Raw genomic sequence first — 21,539 nt, forward strand, 5'->3', positions numbered from 1 at the left:
GGAGGATGTGCCGTGCCGGGTCACGTCATCTTTTTAAATAGAAGCCATTATAGTTAATGAGAGTGGGCACATGGGGAGCGCCGCACCGCCAGATCTATCTCAAGCGCCACGGAGCTGCGGCTGTTTACAACATGGTGGAGTACTTTACAACAGACATTACGACGTGGAACGGCTTTACGACACAAACCCAGCTGCAGTTTTGATAACTTTAAAGTACTACTGATCTTAAAATATTCACATTAACAGTGTACTTACCCATTTTTAATGAATTAGAGTCTCACAAAACACAACAGCAAGTCTGATCATGTATAAACAATAGTCACTTCCTGCTTCCTGTTCTCGAGTCCCGTGTGATGTTGTGACTATCGCAGGACTTTCCAAGAAGTGCTCAGCGGCGGTGCGGCGCCTCCTGTGTGACCACTTGACTTTGCAAAATGTTGGGCGCGATGCGATGTGACGTGGCACGGCGCGTCCACCTCCGGTGTGCCCCAGGCTTAAGAGTCTGGAATAAAGAATACTTAACTTGACGTTTTCTAAAATTTTCCTTCTCACACGGCTTTCTTTCACGTCCACTGTTGCAGAAACTTTGACTTTAAGGGTTCCCCCCAATAAGATAATGGCAAACCAATTTTTCTTGAATAAGGGGGCAAAAGGAAAGGACAACAAACAATAGAAATCATAATTATTTTCTCAATTAAAATATATTTATTGCCACAACAATTACATCATCTTTTTGGATGCATTCAGATGTAGTTTGTTTTATTTTAGTGGTAATCTCCTTCAACAAGCTGAAATAAGCAATGGAAAGGTAAATAAATGTATATTCTATGGTGGTCATGGAAGCAACTATTCTTCAAGATTTAGATGCTTCAATGCTTCATCCTGATTTAGGTGAATGGATGATTAAGAGACTTCTGGCAAGGAGGTAGTCCAATGTTGTCACAGTAGTAAATACAGCAGGGGTGGGGCGGGGGGTGTTATCTCAGGTGGGCAGAGTGTGTCGATAACCTTTGAGCTGCAGAAAACAAATCAGTGATGTCTAAAAAGAGCTTCCAACTGCAAACTGGTGTCTGATTCCCTCACATCACCAAGAAAACACGAGCACTGCTCTGAGCTGTCTCCTTAAAAAGGAGGAGCAATGAAAAAAAGTGTGTGCAATAAAAAATAGACCAAAATAATCATAAGGTTCATGTTTTAGGTTTGAATTGATTTGACTGAGCACAGGAAAAAAGGAAACAAACAGTGTTTCAGATTCTTAGCTGATATTTAAAACAAAAATATATATTTAATGCTTTTTCTTTGCTATGCTCCAAAAACAAAACATAGCTGTCGTTAGGCTAAAATTAGTCCTGATTTCTTCTTTTTTGTCACAAATTACCTTTATTTATTGCATTCAGTCAGATTTTATTAGGGAAGCTTGTGCTGTTTCACACATTTTTTACAGTCTGGTGGCACATCTACTGCACGGACTGAATTTGCCTGTTGTCGTGACTCACTGTTTACTGCAGATCGTTGATGATACCATGTGCCAGGAGCACAGGACTGCTCATAGGATGGAGCAAAGTCAAAGAACAGGAGTACAAATAAATAAAATTAGATGTTATAAATGCTGCCCAACCAGACAAGATAGAAGTGCGGGCAGATGGCTCTCCTCCTTTTTTTTTTCTTTTTTTTTACAGTAAAAGTGTCACCTTGCTGTAAAAATGTGAGGTTTTCTGTTGAATCTCTGTTTGGATCCCAGGTAGAGCTGTTGTTGTGCTCCAGGTTATGTAGGGCAGCAGCCAGCCTGCAGGGCTGTGCCATGAGCAACAGCCTTCCAGGATCCCCATAAATGTATCCCTACAGGAGCAATTTGATGCAGTCATGCCCACTGCGGAGGAAATGACTGAGGAGACAAATACAGCAGTCACATCAGCAGGAAGTGGGATTTACACCAACGGTTAGAGCCATGGAGAGATATCAGATTCCACCATGTTGCCACACCCTCCAACGTTAAGTCTGTTTTTGTTCCCTCAACATTTATCTGTTATCTGATCAAGTTTGGCATCGATAAGCAGGAATAACGTCTACAAGGAAAATATTTAATTTCCTGTTTCCAGGTTGCATGATTTCATGGTGTGATAACTTTTAAGAAAAAACAACATTTTGATGGAGCAACGTGACAACGTTTAATACGTCCGGTAAAATGTGAAAGGAGGCAGTTAAAAAATAATTAATTTCTTTTTGTAAAGGAGTTTAGTCACCTTAGTGACTAAATTATTCAGGTCATCAGCTTAAGCAGTGTGCCCGTAGAAGCCTTTGTGTTGCATCTGTAGTGACTGATGTGGTTTTCTCTCAGATGGCTGCAAATGCTGGTTTCATGATAGCATTACTTGATTTTGCTGAAAAGAGACAGGTGGAGAATATGTATTGGTGTGTTGCCCCCTATGGCAGATACTCTGTCCTAGATCAGGGGTCTGCCTTTACAATCCAAAGAGCTGGCCCGGAATAACAGACCCAAGTGGCTGGGAAGAGGGACGTCTGGGCCTTTCGACGCGGCAACCCCAGTCCGTATAAGCAGACAAAAATGGATGGATGGATGGATGAGGCGAGGTGGAACTCTGTAAATCCAAGATTTCAGTGAGCCAAAGTGGAAGATGGCTCATTCTAGCAGAAAAAGCTAACGTCATGAGTGCACCCCCCAAAAAGTATGTCACTAAAAGCCAACAGCCAACCAAAGCTGCAATGCTGAAAAGAGACAACGGCCCTGCCGTTAAGACTTCTCTTACTAGACTCCGTACTAAACTCCAAAAAGGAGTGGTCCTTGTACCTGCGTGTAGCTTCCACTGTTGCTAATTCTACTCTCGTTCAGTGGTCCCGTTGTCGGTACAGGATCTGCTCGGGTGCAAGATCGGCTCGGGGTCCTTCGACTGCCGATGACGTCAAAGTACGGCAAACCCACTCGGACAAAATACACTACACATCTATACTGTTGGAAAGAATTTAGCAGTTTCGTTATTAAAATAATGTTTCTTAAGACGTAAGTTTGTGTTTATAATGGTATTTGTAAAATAAAACACTACATTTTATTCATAATGTTGAACTCCTCTTTGAGCACATCCCTTGAAGAATCATAGGTATTAGCAACACCTGTGAAATTGTATTTGCAGGAAAGAAGTGTGTCCCGTTTATTGAAGTATTTTGTGTTTAGAGTTTTCGACATCTTGTCCATGCGTATAGTTACGCTCGAGCGTATGATCATAGCTGCTAGCCAAAACTCTGGAGTTAAAAGTTTTCTGGCTTTATTAAAATACCTGTCTGTACTTATTTGATTGATGGTAGTTTTACTTTCTATTAGACTCCAAATGTAATCATTTGGCACATTTCTAATTCATAATTTGTAACAATGTAATCGGCGATATTAGCATTAGCATTCCTATGGGTTTTTCCCTATGGGTTAGCAGTGCGCTAACCACTCGCTGCCAAATTGCAGCCTTTGCGATTAGAAAATCTCCTTTTGTCACATCGCAATTTAATTGCACATGCCGTTAATCGTTCAGCCCTAATATACATGCTAAAAGTGTATTTTCAAAGAGGTAATGATGGATTTCTTTGTAAAAGTTGTCCATCTTTCCAACAGAAAGATTGCCTGGACCAACGTAACGTGATTGCGTAATTCCGTAAGGTTCATGTTCAGCCAATCAACTACTTAGATGTCATCAGCAGTCGACGGACCCCGAGCCAATTTTGCACCTGAGCAGATCTTGTACCGACACCGTCACTAGTTTTTCGCATCATTCTCTGGGTGTACTTTCATTGGTTGATTGCAGATGGGAGTCGTAAGTTTTCAAGCAGTGACTGAAGACAGTTGGTGGCCGACTTCGGTTGTGAGAGTGCTCAATGAGCTGTCAAAGAGCCGATCACACTGGACGGCGACAGACTCGCAAACCACCTAACATGGTCAGCATTTTTGTCATGACTCTGTTCACAACAAGAGATTTGTCTACGTGGGCTGAAAAACGTAGTAGTGTCTGCGCTTTCACTGTCACTGTCTCAGTCAGAATATCTACCAATGCAGCTAATTAAAACTACTGCCCCTGATGCATCAGGATGATTTTTCTATTTGCTGACTTATTTAGAGACCTTCCAATTGCTGACAAATGATGTGAATTTTTGAATGAGATTGATGGAGACAGGTCGCAGCAAACCAGTACAATCCTAGAATGAAGGTCTGCTGGTGGTAAGGCGACAATTTAGAAATTCACCCAAAATCTACATTAGTACATCTGAGCCATGTGTATTGTGTTTTCAGCATGCCTACTGGCCGGTCTAATAGGTCCCATAGGTCATGGGGAATGTATCCATGTCTTTACCCGGGATGTAGAAAGCCTCGGTTTGGACACACGACCCACTGATGTGAGCCAGTGTGTGTGTCTAAAAGGTTTGATGAGTAACTTCTCATTAAATCAAGTACCGTCAAGGACCTGTGTCATTAAGACTGCCTCTCACTCTCTCTGTTCTTGATTACTAAAGCGGCGCCTACTGCGAGGGGTCAATTCACAGCTGCAGCTCATCAGCCATCTCCTCCATAAATACCTGGTGGCTGCACTTACCGTCAAATCATCAAACGGCTAAGCACACTTAGATCGAGAAGCTTTTGCTGGTATTGGAATGTGCTTTTTGATATTGGACCACTTGGAATCATAGATATGGGATTGGGTTTGAAATCACGCTAAAAATCCACAAACCAGGAAACCCCAAAGCTCCCAAACTTGTTTTATTTGTCTATATTTTGCAATAAATCTTCCAGAAATCTTTCTAATTCCTGTGTCTGCTCTTAGATGCAAGTTTTATGCAAACGTCCACAAAGACATCATTTAGCTGGTGACATTGAAATTACGGGGTGTGGATCTTCACCCACTTGATCACCAGAACATCCCAGCCTTTAAGCAATGAACCAATTAAAAGCAGATTTGAACTTGTTTACTGTCTGAAACAGATATGTTCTTTAGCATCTGTTGAAAAACGTTGATCCTGTTTTGTTATTAGTTTATTGGAGGTGTGAATATGAATTAACCTCTGGCCAAAAAGTATTGACACATTCAGATGACACCAGCTATATTTAGATTTAGTTGAGTTATCTGCTAAATATTCTGACTGCATAAGATTGCACGGTATGGGGCGAGTTTGCACCTTCATTCTTGTGATTTATAATTTAACATCATTTTATTACTGATAAATTCTCTGCTTTAACTGTGTAATCTGTTCTAAAAATCATGAAAAATTTTCATTATATTATTATGTTTTGTGAGTTTATATATTCAAAAACAACAAACTTCCATTTCTGACCTCAGGGCGGTGGATGTAAAGTCTAACTGGAATTTCCCACCAGCAGAGCAGAAGTGACGTTAAGCTGTCATCCTTCCCTGGACTCTGGTCCCTTGAGCAAGACAGAGATTTACTCAAGAGGAGCAGAGCAGCTCAGCAGGAGGAAGATGATGCTGTTGTGGTGTTAAGTTTCCTTTATGGTTCCTCTCACTGGTTCACTGAACGTCCTTCAGTTCGGTTACAAAGAAAACTGACTTGGATTTGATCTTAAAAGGCTTCTGACACCAAAATAAAAGCCTCATGAAACTTTGACTCCTGAAATTTTGAATTCTAATTCTAATTTATCCCTCATAACTCATGTTTAAATGAACTTGCAGACTAATAAGATATTTCAAAATATTTAATGAGAACAAAATGTTCTCCAGAAAAGAGTGATTCATGCTTTGTTCTGATCATTTGGTGTTTATGTAAATTATCTGGATTTTTTAATGAAAATTTAACAGATCAATAAACCAGAATAATAGTTTGAAGAATAATGTTAGCACAAATACCATGATTACCGTGAGTGTAAGATGTTGCACGAAGTTGAAATCCGGATCAAAAAACAACACATGCATTCAGATCTGTAATTGACTGAGCGGAGCCGAGCGCTGCAGGGTGAGGAGGAGAGACTCATGTGGTCTAACGAGGGTCTAAATATAGGACGCTGCAGCATGATTTCTTCTGGCTGAGCAAGGATTCACTCATCCTCAGCTGGAAAGGAAAGGAAAGGAAAGGAAAGGAAAGGAAAGGAAAGGAAAGGAAAGGAAAGGAAAGGAAAGTGTGTTCAGTGTGCCACTGAATGTCTGTGAGCGTGTGTGAGTGACTGAGAACAAGATGTAAGCTCATTCACATCCATCAGAACCCAGAGGCAGATCAGAGGCCCAGTAATCTCCGAGGATCTGCCCGTAAAAGCTGCCTGTGATGCAATCTATCCATCATCTCACTCCGCTGTGAGTTGTAGTAAAAGGTCTGTCAGGATAAAGTCCCACGTAATCCCCACCACATTTCATTCAATGTTTGGCAGCAGAAGACTACAAACATTTATTTCTATTTATAGTGTTGCACATGGTGTATTTTAGAGGATCGTGGGGAAAGATCCTTGATGCAGGTTCGATGTTGTCCAAATCCTGCAGGAGTCCAGAGAAAAAATCTGTGGTGTCGAGAAAAAAATGAGGAAAATTACAGTTAGTAACAGCCAGGACTTTGTGAGGCTGTGCAATCATGTCATAACCCGAACATCAACATACCAGGTAATAAACCGGCTTTATTGTGGTTCTTAGCATACCGAGCTGCTCCGAAAACGTGACGTCAGAGACTGTAGGCCATGGATTGGCTAAGGAATGTGTGGCGTACAGATCACCTCACCTGTGTTGCCTTTTTTTTTAGCCCTGCAACATTTCTTGTTGGGTAAAGATCATGGGTGCCACGGGTGATGACTCTTTTATTTGTATTATACCTAGAAGGATTTGCAAATCATTTTTTACAATTAAGACAAAACAAAAAAATAAAACACTCGGTTCATTTCATTCAGATATTAATTTCTGTTGAGCTCTGCTGGAGGTTTCTTCCTGTTAAAAGGGAATTTTTCTCTCCACTATCACCTTCATACTGTGTTTGCTCAGAATGAGGGATTGCATTCAATGCAATCTGCTGGTTTCTTTAAATGCACTTTGGAGTCCTCTGACTCAGAATGTGCCATACAAGTGCAGTATCAGTATCATTATCATGTATAGTGCAAGTTTGACTGATTGGAATATAATATTGAACTAAATTTTATTACTAAATTTAATTTACAGTAATTAGTTAGCCTAAATCTGGACCATTTACATTTGACGCTTTGTATAGATATTTATGTAGTGAACTGGTGTTATACTGTTAAAGGTATTAGTCAAATATAATCATACTTTGTTTTATTTTTTACAATGTTTTGATAATAACCTTTTTCCAAAATAGTGAATATTAAAAAGAAAACAATTATAATGAAACATACTTCTTTTTTTTAATTTAAAATTCAGGTTTTTTGTGCCTCGTGAGCATTTTGAAACTAGATGATTTGCATGAGTCTCTGAAATTCTGGATGCCCCTGGTGTAAAAGAAAAATACAACAAAGGTAATTTATGAGAACTCATGCCTGAGTCACCTGAAGGCAGAACTTTAGAAATTTGGAACTTTATTTGATTGGATAAAACATAAATCAAATTGAGCATGGCAAACTAAAGGCAAAAAGGACGAACGATGATTATAAAAATGAATCATATTATTGTTAGTCATTTAAAATCATGTTTTTTCTGTCAATATGATTAAAAACAGCAAAACAGAACATGGTGGATATCAGTTTGGCATAAAACAGGAAGAAACTCATGGACAAAAATGGGAAAAGTCACTGAAATATCCAGGTTTTCAAACAAGTTAGACAAACAATAATTGATTAAATTGTTGACAGCTTTTTCGCATTTCAAAAATGTAATTGTTTAAAATCACTATGAATTTATTTTAGTGAAAATTGTCTAAGAATTTGGTTCGATTAATAAAATAAAAATTCATGACGTAAAAAACTAACTCAGCTCAGTGAATGAAAAGGTTTTTTGTGGTTGACAGTGACACCATGTGTACCTGTTGGTGCATGTTGTTCCAAATTCCACCACCAGTTGGCGGTGTGGTAAAATAAAGGGCTTCGATCCCTCACACAGCTCCCCTCTTCACTGAAACCGGAAACCGGTTCTGATTTTCTTTCTTTTCCGGTTGACGTCTGTTCGTGTGGCAGGTATATTATTCCCGATATCGTTTGAAACATTACAATCTTTGTCCATCTTTGTCTGTTTTCAATTTATATTAAGAAACACGAAGATGTTATGATTAGTTGTCTTATTAATCGCAGATATATGGCAATATGGTTGAACTGCGACCCACATGATAGGACAGTTTAGGCTTAATAAACATGCTAACGTCTTATCCGCTCACTAGCTATTTCTATGTACTAGTAATATTAAGACAACTATACGTAGTGATTTATTTTAGTTTGAATTGGCATAAGTTGACACTGTTGTCTGGTCATGACGTTGTGTTTATAGAAGAAATTAGGTTTTTACTCTGAACGATGCTTTTAAAGCTAACGCTTGATAGCATCTTAGTATAGCTAGTTAGCGATGTTGGTTGTTAATTACTGACGTTTTGTTTATTGTTTTACCAGATTTGTAAGCGTCGAAATGGCAAAGTCTAAGAACCACACAACTCACAACCAGTGTAAGTGATATTTGAGTTTCTGCAGAAAAGGGGCAGTGTGAAATGACAGCTGCAGTAGTTTAATGTTGTTTATTATTTTCAGCTCGTAAATGGCACAGGAATGGCATCAAGAAGCCCAGATCTCAGCGTTATGAGTCCTTGAAAGGGGTGCGTTCATTTACTTCTTGGTCTAAACAACCACTTGTTTGAACATTTTCTCCTGTTTCTGTTTTTGATTTTATGCAGCTTGCCCTGCAAATGATAGCCTGTAATGATAATAGACTATAAAGTCAGTGCTTCCTTTTTTAAAAGTGATACAAAATTGTCAGGTGTAGCGGTCACACTTTATAGCGTGTCAACTTGAGGTTGATGTGTGCGTCTGAGTCCTCCAGCTGGCATAACCTTCACTTTGCAGCTCTGGAGCGTGCATGAAAGGTTACTGTGTCAATTTGATGGTGAAAAATGACCTTTTTTATTCATTACACAGGCAAAGTAAAAGAATAGAATAGATGTGATTTCACTGAAATATTAATGGGTTTTTGCAGACTACACAGGGTGTTGGATGAAAACTAAGTGGGCTCTGATACTACTCTTAGGAACCAGATTAATTGAAGCATGTATGAAATAACATTTTGTAGATTTAACTAAACATTCAATGCACTCTGTCCTGTTGTCTATAGTAGGAACATTACTTTGTGAGCTACATGTATTTTAGGTTGTAATAATGTTTCAGAGGCTAGTCTGCCACTTACCTATCCGGATTATTTTCAGGGGATTAAATGTGGGTGGGTGTAATACAGCATGCTGATATAGTATATTTGTATAGTATATTTGTTCAGCTATAAAATTGATCATTTTTTAAAGATTGGATTGTTTTTGCTTGGCAGTATTTGCTGTGTGCATCAGCTTCTCTTTGGATGCAGCCCAATATTTGTTGTCATAGGTTTATTTATGTCCAAAAAGTGTGCCAGTAAACGAGCACAATAAAACATCCTTTCCATCTGGAGCAATGAACTGTACACATTCAGGTACAAACTCAGGAGACCTTTGAGTCTGCTGCAGAAGGCTTCTTAAATATTAATCTGTAAATCAGATGGAAATGCAAATGAAGTTCCTTGATTTTACTAAGAAATTAAGTTTGGTGAGGAAACATATGAAGACTGGGCTTAAAAGTGCTTTGTTAAAATAAGCAAAAGCATAAAAATCTCACTTAAGAGAGAACCAGATTGTGCATGTTTTAGGTAGGGCTGGGGGTAAACGATTATTTTTAAAACGATTATTCTGACGATTATTTTATCGAATAGTCGACTATTCTAATGACTATTTAGAAAATTAATCTAATGATTATTTTTCTATTGCACAATTAACAAAAACCAGAAAGTCTCAAATAAATTCCTCAAAAAAAAAGATAAATTGTTACTGTAAGAGAATAAACACTACAGGCCTTCCATTTTGTATAACACTGCTTTTATTGTGTTGGTTGGTTATGTTCTGGTGACGTGTAGAACTTGGGAGTGCAGGCTGCTGCCTGAGAGGTGGTAGAAGACGGAGTGTCTCCATGCTGCTTTGTTTTGGTCACTTATGTGTGTGAGGCGAGTGGTCTTACGGGTTAAACCAAACTCACGGTGATATTTTACACTAAACCGAAAACCCACAACACTCTAAATGTAATAAAAGGGAGATCTACACCACAAAAAAGATGAACTCTAAACCAAAACTTAACAGCTTATCCCAACGCAAGAAGCTGTTAGCGAAGATGCTAACAGTAGCTTTACCAACGTTAAATTCAAGTTACCAAGTTTAAATAAACCAAAAACACCCAGCAGCAAACAGACCAGCACGGAGGAGAGACTGCTACCACCAAAACAGCTCTCCTCATGTCTGAAAGAAGCTCCTTAATGAAGGGAGAAGCGCTCCCGGTGATTTTCTACATCTGCGATAGACACGAAGCAGCGCATCTGACCCCGGAAGTTGTTGTCCGTTGCCGGGAGACGAAGGGGCAAAACAGGAAAATAATCTAGTAGTGGACGGACGTTGTTCCGGGTCTTCGGTATTTGGCGGAGATGTTAGTGAAGGCAGAGAAGAGGGCGAACTAGAGGAAAAACAGGCAGATTCCTCCTCTATTTACAAACTCCTGGGGATGCAACAAGTGGGCGTGGTGCGTCGACTTCCAGATCTGACATCGACAAATTTTTAGAATCGAGCCGTCGACTTCGTCGAGGCTTCGCTACAGCCCTAGTTTTAGGTCATTTAGGGGTGTTTGCGTGTGAGATTTTCCATTAAGTTGCACCATCTGTAGATACTTTGTGTCCTAAGTAGAAATCCTAACATCTGACCTTAAGTGGCTTGTGAGCCTTTGTCTAGTGTTATCCCTGCTGAAGCTCGCCTGTTATTATTAAATGAAATGACATAAACAACAGATTTATTAAATGTGTCTTCTTTAGCAAATAAAAGGTTTCACTTTAACTGATACCTGTTTCTGTGTTGCAGGTGGACCCAAAGTTCCTGAGGAATATGCGCTTTGCTAAGAAACACAACAAGAAGGGCCTGAAGGCAGCACAGAAATCAGCTGCTGCTAAATAAGCTGTTGGTCACCATCATGTCTGCTTTTTCCATATTGTCTTTGTCATCATCATGACAATAAAACAATGCTTTGGTAACACCAACACCAGCCTTGATTTTGTTTAAAAGGTTACTTATCTTCCAGATTACATGAACAAAGTCTACTTCTAAGATAACAATGTGACTTGGTGTTACTGCAAAATAATTTAAAACATTTAGTGAGAATGTTTAAAAGTTAAAATCAAAGCATACAATTAATATATTGGTTTTGTTAAGCTTTTCCATCTCGTGGGCTGATTGTTTTTATCTGGTGAATGTAAAAAAAGGACATTTCAGCCAACATCAAAGTTAAAAGAATGACATGGCAACAAAAAAAAAGCAGACAAGCCTGTTGTGTGAGACTGCACTTGCCTTTGCCATTTTATACAGAATGCCGTGTGTGTATATATGTATATGTATGTATATATATATATACAGGAGGATGGGTTCATCATCCTTATGCGATATGCTAGATTTATTTATAAATGTATTATTTTTTACAGTTTACAAGCATTTATTTTTAAACAATTTTTAACCCAAAATGGTTGTTTGAATCAGGCTGTAAATATGTGTATTTTGCTTTCAGTTTGGTCAATGAGGATTTATGCTCTGGTGCCAGCACCTAGCGGATGAGAATTGAATAGCAATTTTTGGCATTTCCGTGTTAGCTTTATGAATTTATGAGGGCATGGTCAAAATTATTTGATTATTTTTTAATAGAAATAGCTTGTTAAATACCCAGCTTGCCTTTCAATTAACTGGCAACAGCTTGGGGTTCAGCATCTTACAGGGATGCTCGGATGAGCTATATTTGAAGGAAAAAAACAATGGGAGGTGTATTTCCTTTACAAGCTATTTTAATATATAAAAAATAATATCAAATATTTATTTTGACCAAAATAAATAAACATATATGCCAATTAGTTAAAAAGATTGTGCATGAATGAGGATTGACCCACCTCCCTCCCCCATCATCCTTGGGACTGGCTATAGCTTGCCTACAATTTCTTTGTTGAAAGTTATGATAAACGCATACAAACATATTCTAAAAGCGGAAAGAGCCTCGTAGTCAAGTTAATGTTTTTCCTTTATCCAAACTGGATCAAATGCTTCCTCTTGGGAAGATATATGTATAAAACATTAAAAAAATATTTAGGGCATTTTTTTCAATGGGATGTTGAAATTTGTGGAAAATTACTTAAAAATATCTATAAATTGGTCCAAAAATATTTGTCTTTTTGGTGTCATTCTTATGTGGAGGTGGAAACAAAAGTTGATTCCAATATCTCGCTGTCCCCTATACACACACACAAAGAGAGAGAAATAAAAAATAACATAAAGAAAACCTCATGACAGACCCCACTGATACATCATGCAGAGCCGTGTCCAGGACTTTTAAAATGGGGTGGCCCATATGGGGCATTTGTTTATGCATGGGTGGCACCAATGGTTATGCTTATTTATGTATTTACACAAATCGTTTATTTATTTTTTTTACTTCCTTTTAAATTTTTGAGTTTCACAATGCACAATCACCATTTTTTATCTTCATCTTCTAGTTTTGTGGTGATTAGCAAGTCACTTCTTGTTGCATTACTGCCACCAACTGGAGTTGAGTGGGACTCTAAATACTATTTATGTGAATATGAAAAATAAATAATAATAATACTACATAAATGTTCTGTAGGCCTGGGCTAGAAAACAAGGTGAAAGGTGCATACATCCACACACCATTTTGGAGTTTACAACCCAAGCCTTTTGTCGACAATGTAAAGTCGATTTGAACTGGAACTTAGTGGGGTGGCACCTGGGGTGGCCAATCTGATTCTAAGGGTGGCATGTGCTACCCCAGGCCACTCCCTGGACACGTCCCTGACATCATGAACTATGTCTTCTTTAGTTTGTCGCTATATTTTAGTTTGTTACTGACCATGTTTCAGACAAGTTTAGTAGGACTACTTAGATAATATTTGTTTTTCCACGTCTTTAGTATAATTCTAAATATAAAACCCCTGCTTATCTCATCTGTAATTTACGGTTTAGTTATATTTTTTACGTTCTTTTTCTTTTAGAAATTTGGTTTTCTATGGTTCTCTCGTAGTGATCATTTTCCCGTTTTACTAATTCTACTACAGCACGGATTTTATTTTGAAGCTGCAAAGTTGTGTCGTCACTTCCGCTCATTGACTCTAGCTTGCATCATTTCTCGTGTCTTCTCAGCCGGCAGCCGAACATGTGAGTATCTGCGGTAAACTGAGCACAAACTTGGGATCGTATTTGCATTTAAAGCGGTGTCTTGTATCATATGCGAAGCATGTAAAGTCGCATTTAACCAACTTTACGGTCTGTTTTAACTTCCAGGCTAACTCATTGAAACCTAAACTTGCTAACTTAGCTCGCTAGCTAACAACAATGAGGTGTCATTAGTGAGGAGTCACTTTGGGATAGTGGTTTATTAAAATTGATGTTGACAACGTTTTTGTACTTATGTGCAGAGCGTAAAATATCGGCCTTATAACCTAAAGAGAAACATCAATCGCAGAATCAGTGTGTTAATAAACTAGATGTAGCTTGGTGTGACAGATCTTACTGGATCTATGGAGATAAGTTAAACATTCTTACTAGTAAATCTCAGATAAAAGGTTATTTAAGGAAAAATACAACCACACACACGGTAGACTACTTAGATTGAATTCATAACATGCGTTATCTAACAAGCAAACATGGTTAATAAGTGATTTTTGTAACTCATGACATATTAACTTCTTGTTTCTGGACAGACGTCATGGTAGAGTCAGTCCCTGAGTCCATCACCTTTCCCTCTGAGGAGGAGAAGATCTTGCAGTTTTGGCAGGAAGAAGACTGCTTTAACGAGTGCCTCAAACAGTCTAAGAACAGGCCCAGGTAACTGATCTTTGTGTTTTGTTTGAAATAAATTAAACTCTCTTAAAATCTTTGAATGCTTACAAATGAGGTAAAAAAAATCCTTCTTATGGCAGAACAGTTCTGTATTTGACTTGTAATTTGAGAAGGAATTTCAATTAATCACAATGAAAGATAAGGTAAATTAGGCCTAACGGAAAATCAAAGAGGAAAACTTTCTAGTGTGTTGTTCTGCTTCTTTTTTAAACACCGTTGAGTAGGGGTGTAATGGTATGCTATAATCGGATTCAGTTCAGTGTTTTGAAGGGCTCAGTTAGATAAATTTTCGGTATTTGTATTTATTTTCTAAAGTGGCTCCTATAATGAGCAGAACCAGGTGTCATCACAGGCTGCTGATCTAGCGTGATGTCTTTAATTATTTCACACAGGTTACTTGCACAGCAATGAGTGTCACGCTCATATAGACACGTGTTGTTTGACTGTTGATGCCTCACTGCAGCAAGCCTTAAAAACTCACCTCACACTGCCCAGATTTTCGTCTTTAAAACTTGTATTAAATAACGAGCTTCCTTTGCATCATATTTTTTGTTGTAGAATGAAAACTTTACATCATTTGTTACAGGGAAAATGTTCAGCAGATGTGTTTGTTTACATAGTTGCTTCTGGGTGCCTGCACAGTGTGAGAGAAGAGAGGGAGGGAGGGGTGATGCAACACTCCATTCAGGGTCTCTACAGGCACCACAGTAGCAGCGACAGCCAGCTGGTTTGAGCCGCTCTGAAAGGCATTGATCAGAATTTGCAGATCACACTTTTTAAACGGAGATCAGGCGCGTGCAGCCATCATGCATAACTCAATACAGCGTCCGTGCGGAAATTTGTCTAGGAACTTTTATACGCTGCAATGAAATAGTGCAAATAAAAATTCATTATTTAATGGAAAAAATAAACCAAACTGGTACGCAAGTGGACCGAACCAAACAGGCCGAACCAAAGCGGTTCAACACTTCCTTTGTGAACTGTTACACCCTTACCGTTGAGGGATTGTCACTTTGGATCCAACCATGACCCTTAAAACTGTTCATTTAGGTCAAGTTACAAGCAAATTGTTTTTCTAGAGATGAAAGTTGAAATTGAACTCTTCTCTTGGTTACGTCTTAAGTGATGGATCAGTTTGAATTTAGGGCAGTCAAATGTTGTACATTGATGTCTCCAAAACAGTGGAACAGAAAGAGAAACTATTCTTGCTGCTTGTAACGTGACTTGAGTGATTTTTTTTAAAGATTCTTTGGTGGCATTCCATTTAAGGTTTGTTGAAAAGAAGATGTTAGAAAGCTATTTTAATGTCTGTCTCATGACTGACTGCATGGATGTTAAATGAACTTTTTTCTGCCGTTTTCTCTGAATGTCTTTCAAACCTTTCAGACATCAAGAGTTGCTCATGTACATATAATGCTATTTGTAGAATCAACATTTTATGGTCAACAAGAGAACATTTGGTTTGTTGCACACTATAAACAAAATAACCCAATCTGGACTGTTTTGTAACTCATCCAACCCAGCTCAAGTTATTTTGACCCAGCAAGATGGGTTGGTCCATCCATTTAACCCAACTCCTGAGTTAAAATATACAGCCCGAATGCTGGGTCATACTAATGAAAATCCGGGATTGTTATGCATCTTCAAATTATTAAATACACCAAATTCATTACAACCCATAAAGTCCCAATAGTCATCACCACACATTGGTGAAGTTACATCTCCACATTTGACCCATCCGCGTGGGGAGAGGTGAGCTGCAGACACGGCCGGGCTCAGTAACTGTTCGGTGGTTTAACCTCCCAATCCAACCCCTAAGCGTAAAACAGGGAGGCATTGGATCCCATTGTTTTAAAAGTCTTTGGTATGACTTGACTGGGATTTGTACAATAATAGTATTCAGTGGCAGTAGCTCAGGAGGTAGGCGGGTTGTTCAGCAATCAGAGGGTTGTAGGGTCAATCCCAGCTCCTGGCGGAAAATGCTGCTGTTGTGTCCTTGGGCAAGACAATTAACCAACCTTCTCTGCTGGTGGTGATCAGAGGGGTTGGTGGCACCAAGGCTCAGCAGCCTCACCTCTGCCAGTACACCCCAGGGCAGCTGTGGCTACATCAGTGTTTCCCCTACATAGGCTCAGGCGTGGCACTGCATCCGCACTCTCACGGACAATGCACGGCAGCAACGTTTAATGGGGAAACACTGTACATTGTAGCTCATCATCACTAGTGTGATTGTGTGAATAACTGATTGTGTTGTGATGCACCTTGGGGGGGCTTATAGATTTCTAGAAGTCTCTATACCAGCAGTACTCAATATGGGGGCAGAGTCCGGCCCACGAGCCTCCTTTTTGTGACCCCCTTCCCCGGACCACACTTTGAACTTCAGTCAGACCTTTCACTCAGTTACAGCAGGAACACTACATAACTGTCCTGTCACTGGTTCAGTCATCTCTCTGAAGAGTCATCTGAACAGTCATGGCTCTGTATTCCTACCCAACCAAACTGTTTTATAGTTCAGATGCATCTTTTCTGCCATTTCCTGACCAGGTACACCTTCTACGATGGCCCCCCCTTTGCCACGGGGTTACCCCATTATGGGCACATCCTAGCTGGTACCATCAAGGACATCGTTACCCGCTTTGCCCATCAGAGTGGCTTCCACGTGGACCGGCGCTTTGGCTGGGATTGCCATGGCCTGCCTGTGGTTAGATGAACTCTTAGCTCTTTTTTTTTAAAGTACTTTTGATCTTCTCACATGATTATGTGAGAACATAGACATGTTTATTCCTTTCTGTAGGAGTATGAGATCGATAAGACTTTGGGGATCAAAGGGCCTGAAGATGTGGCCAAGATGGGCATCGCCGAGTACAACAAGCAGTGTCGGAACATTGTCATGAGATATTCTCATGAATGGGAGGTAAGCAGGAGAATCAAAATACTTCTGAGTCTAGTTGGTATCTTTTGAATAGCTTCACAAACTTCTGTGAAATAATTGTTTTTATTTTATTTATGCAGATCTCTGTGAATAGAATGGGCAGGTGGATTGACTTCAAGCATGACTACAAGACTCTTTATCCGTGGTTCATGGAAAGTGTCTGGTATGAACTTCTGCTTATAGTATTGATAGGTATGAGGGTGAAGGAATAGCCGATGCTCTGCTAGCTAACAGCTCGTTGTTATGGTGTCTGAATTCCCCACCTGTAGATGGTGTGACGTTACATCGTCCATTCAACAATGAATGTCGATGTAGGGGAACGTCTTAAAACTAAGCTGTTGTTATTCAGTTTGAAATATCTCAGGATCAATTTAAAAGGTCATACTTTTTGTTATATAAGGTTGTATCCAGTCTTTTCCAACCCATTCCATTCATTTCAAAATCACGTGATCAGGCACGATTCCCAGTCACGATTGGATCTAAGCATCCCTATTTTGTAGAGTCAGTGAAGAGTTGTATCCCATCATTAGCTCTTAGACTAAATCTCATGGCTTCTTTTCTAAGGTTCTGCAGAACATTTCACTGTTTCTGTTTTCAGGAACGCTCGTTCCTGCTGAACCCAGTAATTCCTCTTTCTGTCCTGTTGTGCACTTCAAAATGAGTTGTTGAACCTGATGGTCAAACTTTATCTGTACTTGCCTTTCCTTCATGGTCCACTACCCCCCTTCCTTTTCTGTTTTTGTTCTTTCAGCACTTTCCAAAATGACTATGAATGAGAAGGACTTTCAGTCGGGCATATTTAAAAGCACACACTACCCTATAAGTCCTGTATGCTTAGTTTGTTTTTATGTTAAATTGTGTTTATGTTTCTTCCCTTTATTCAGGTGGGTGTTTAAGCAGCTGTACGACACAGGTTTTGTGTATCGTGGTGTTAAAGTTATGCCTTACTCTACCGCCTGCAACACCCCGCTCTCCAACTTTGAGGCCAATCAGAACTACAAGGTGGGTACAGATGTCTTCAGAGTCTGACGTTCTGCTTTTAGTTAGGAGTGAAGGTAGGGCTGGGCGATATGGCCCAAAATCAATTTCATAATATATTGAAGATTTCACCTGGATATTAAGTGGACAATAACTGCAGAACAAAGGTTGTCCTCTAGATGGGGCTGTCACATGTATTATGTTGAGTCTTAACATGGCTTGAGTTGGTGCAGCTTTTTAAAGGGATATGAATGTTGCCAACTTACACACAACTTTTCAGTTCAGTTGACATGGAAAATTTATCTCGATAAGAGTCAGAAATTTCGATAATGCTAAATTTTCGACTTATTGCCCAGCCCTAAGTGAAGGGTAATATTGAACTATTAACTGTATTAATTTGAATATTGTCATTAAAATCTCTACTTTGGCTCTGCTGTTGTTAAAAATAACTTGGGTCCAGAATAGGGGTAGACCGATCTATCAATCAGCTGATATAGTGGGGCAGGCATTTACCGCTTTTTTTTTTTTATACATCGGTATCGGCTGATATTTGTCCTTAGTAAAGCCGATTTAAAGTCAGGCACCTCCTCGGGCAGCCCGATGTTGTAATAAATACATTTTTATGTTCACTAATAACATCTGCATAATTAATACTCTAAATAACTTTATTGATTTAGAAATTTTGTGCACCAACCAATGTTATTAGTGACGTTTTAACATGAAAATAAAGTGGAAAATGTCTAGATACCGGCCATGGAAATCCACCTTTAAAAATCAGCATTATATATGGCCATTGGCTGACCATGTCTCCTACATATCGGCATTGGTATCTGCAATAGACAAACCGATATCGGTCCACCTCTAGTCCAGAGCAACACTAACTGTTTGTTTCTGTAACCTAAAGGATGTTCAGGATCCCTCTGTGATTGTCAACTTTCCTTTGGTTGGGGAAGAGGATGTGTCTTTGATCGCTTGGACAACCACACCCTGGACACTGCCGAGCAACCTGGCCCTCTGTGTTAACCCAGAGATGCTGTACGTCAAGGTCAAAGGTGAGAGGTGTTAAGGTTTATCACCCATTGTTGTCCTGGCTCAGTCAGATGATACACATGATAGGGATTGTTATTTAGAACATCTGGATGCTGTAGTTTTGTTTTAGTAAGAAGTAACTTGTGACGCATCTTGTGCTCAGTGGGCATGTTTCTCTTGTAAATGACTTAAATTACCAGGGTTGGTACTTTTGTTTGAGCATTGATGCCTCAGGCCAAAGTTTTCTTACAAAAACCTTGTTTCCCGTGTGGTTTTAGTGGTTTGGACCCACAAATGTTAGCTGATGCTTGTTTTTGTTAATTAAGAAAGAACAAACAAGAACAGATTAACAGAAGCACACCGCCTTTGCAAATTGCACCCGAGAGACGAGGTGTTTGTGCTACATGTCGGTGGGCTCTCCAGCCTTTTACCTTCTATATCATGAAGTTTGTTGACCACTCGAGTCGACACGTTGATGCTAAGATATTTATATAACATGTTTATGTTTATGTAACAAGGTAAATAGCAGATCATTCCATCCATCAGGTGATTGATTCACACTACTTGGTGCTGCCTGTGCTTTTTAAACCAAAAATTATAAAAACAAGAATAAATAGAGACAGGACATTTGCATGAATACATAAAGAAGAAGAAAATTTGCAGGATAGACCCCCCCCCCACCCACCCGCGTAGACGATGATTGTCTAAATGATGTTTTGCACTTTGCTGGTTTACGGGTTCTATTAGCCTGTTGTAGGTCCTGTAAGGCTTGGCTTTAACTCCTTTTACACCATCACTGGAACAAGGCCATCGAGACAATTAAATGTCAGTTTTATTGCAGAAAATTCTTAACTGTCAAAACTTAGAAGAATATAAATCTGCAGGATTTTACAGAGCTTGTTTGCACAGAGACATAAAAGTATAGAACTTTGCCTCAAATCATGATAGAAGAGGTGAGACAGAATCCTGTTAGAGTAACTGATTTATGATGGAAAAGGCAGAATTATTTTGATGTCCTTTTTATTATAAAGAAGTCATTAGTCAGCTTGTCTTGTTTTTATTTAAATCAGTGAATTTATCAGATTATCCAACTTACAGAATATAAATTAATCAATTTAATTTGCAGTTTTCTTTCTTTGATTCCAAAATTATTTCACTTTCTAAACCTGTCCGCCCACTTTAGGAATGTTGACATTCCCAGTAGTACTTGTGCGTTCTGCTTTTAAACAGTGCTATTACAAAAAGGCACGGCAGCTTTATTTGTATAGCATGTTTCATACACGGAGGCAAATCAATGGTTTTTCCAGGTGCATGAACAGCAAAATCAATGTGACAGCATAAATACGTGTGTGTGTGTGTGTGTGAATGGGTGAATGACTGACTGTGTTTAAGGCGCCTTGGTGGGTTGTAGAATCCTAACAGGGCGATATACAAATACTGGCTATTTTTTTGCAAAGAAATTTGGATCAAATTAAATCAATACACAAATAAAATTCAGATTTAAGAATCGTGCTGCCAGAATATGTTACATAGAGTACTCGAATCAAACTTTCAAAAGGGAAAATATGCAATTTTCCCAAGATAGTGTGCAAGATATTGAAGCTTTAAACTTTTTCTGTGTTTTTATGTCTCACAAAAGCACAACCCAGTAAGTGTGGACTGACTCTCTCTCTCTCTCTCTCTCTCTCTCTCTCTCTCTCTCTCTCTCTCTCTCTCTCTCTCTCTCTCACTCTCTCACTCTCTCTCTCTCTCGAGCGAGAGAGCAAAATTTGGATAAACTTCAAATCAGGCCATTAAAAAAAGCATCGTCCTTGTTCAGATGGAGGGAAATAAAGCCCCAGAGAGGTGGCTTGTGTTTTGTACCCTCCTACTGTAGGTTTTGGTTTCCTGTGAGAGAAACTGGTGGGTTTTTTAATTGATGACCTAGATTTCTGTTTGCTGGTCAGACTCGAGCTGGCACTGCAGGGGGCGCTCTTGGAGCACACTCTGCACCATCCTAACTGCACTGATTGCACCGTGCTGCATGGGAGGCTGTCTTGGAATACCAATGAATGTGTTTTTTTATGGTATCAGCACAGCCTGTCGTTTTAGCTCCTTTCTTCTCTCGCTCCATCTTCATCTCACCATTTTCCCTCATTTTCATCATCCCCTTCTCCTGCTTTTGCCCTTCATTGTTCCTTTTTATCTTCATTTGAATACTTCTCTTTGTCTTTGTTGCTGTTTGAGTCGAAGGCTGTCGGCTGAGCTGTGCAGTAATTTTTTACACCACCAAAGGGGGATGAAACATCACGTATTGATTTAGCCCCCGTCCAGTTTCTTTTACTTTTTTGTTTTTTCTCTCATTGTCTCCGGCTATTTGGTTTCTCCTCTCTGCGCTGTCGTTGTGCCAGCTGTTCCCAGCATCTCCCCTCCTCAATAGGGTTCAGTTTCCTAAAATGTCTGTCTGTTACACCACACTAAGTGGCAAACACTGACTGCATCACATGACACTTAAACGAGAGAGAGCTCA

General features: G+C 39.3%; 2 protein-coding genes across 2 annotated transcripts in view; both read left to right on the forward strand.

The window, feature by feature from the left end:
- Nucleotides 1-8,024: 8,024 nt before the first annotated feature.
- Nucleotides 8,025-11,237, forward strand: rpl29 (ribosomal protein L29). The gene is made up of 4 exons (XM_015959099.3): nt 8,025-8,113; nt 8,540-8,592; nt 8,675-8,739; nt 11,062-11,237. Exons 2-4 carry the CDS (start codon nt 8,556-8,558, stop codon nt 11,152-11,154), a joined length of 195 nt encoding a protein of 64 aa, XP_015814585.1. The 5' UTR covers nt 8,025-8,113; nt 8,540-8,555; the 3' UTR covers nt 11,155-11,237.
- A 2,076-nt stretch (nt 11,238-13,313) lies between these two features.
- iars1 (isoleucyl-tRNA synthetase 1) overlaps nt 13,314-21,539 on the forward strand; it is a 60,402-nt gene continuing 52,176 nt past the window's right edge. Inside the window, exons 1-7 of the mRNA XM_015959098.3 lie at nt 13,314-13,407; nt 13,953-14,076; nt 16,636-16,792; nt 16,886-17,005; nt 17,104-17,186; nt 17,908-18,025; nt 18,906-19,053. Of these exons, the coding sequence (XP_015814584.3) occupies nt 13,958-14,076; nt 16,636-16,792; nt 16,886-17,005; nt 17,104-17,186; nt 17,908-18,025; nt 18,906-19,053 (745 nt within the window). The 5' untranslated portion in view covers nt 13,314-13,407; nt 13,953-13,957. The remainder of the gene's footprint in view (nt 13,408-13,952; nt 14,077-16,635; nt 16,793-16,885; nt 17,006-17,103; nt 17,187-17,907; nt 18,026-18,905; nt 19,054-21,539) is intronic.

This window comes from Nothobranchius furzeri, chromosome 3 (assembly GCF_043380555.1).
Source record: "Nothobranchius furzeri strain GRZ-AD chromosome 3, NfurGRZ-RIMD1, whole genome shotgun sequence".
Classification (NCBI taxonomy): domain Eukaryota; kingdom Metazoa; phylum Chordata; class Actinopteri; order Cyprinodontiformes; family Nothobranchiidae; genus Nothobranchius; species Nothobranchius furzeri.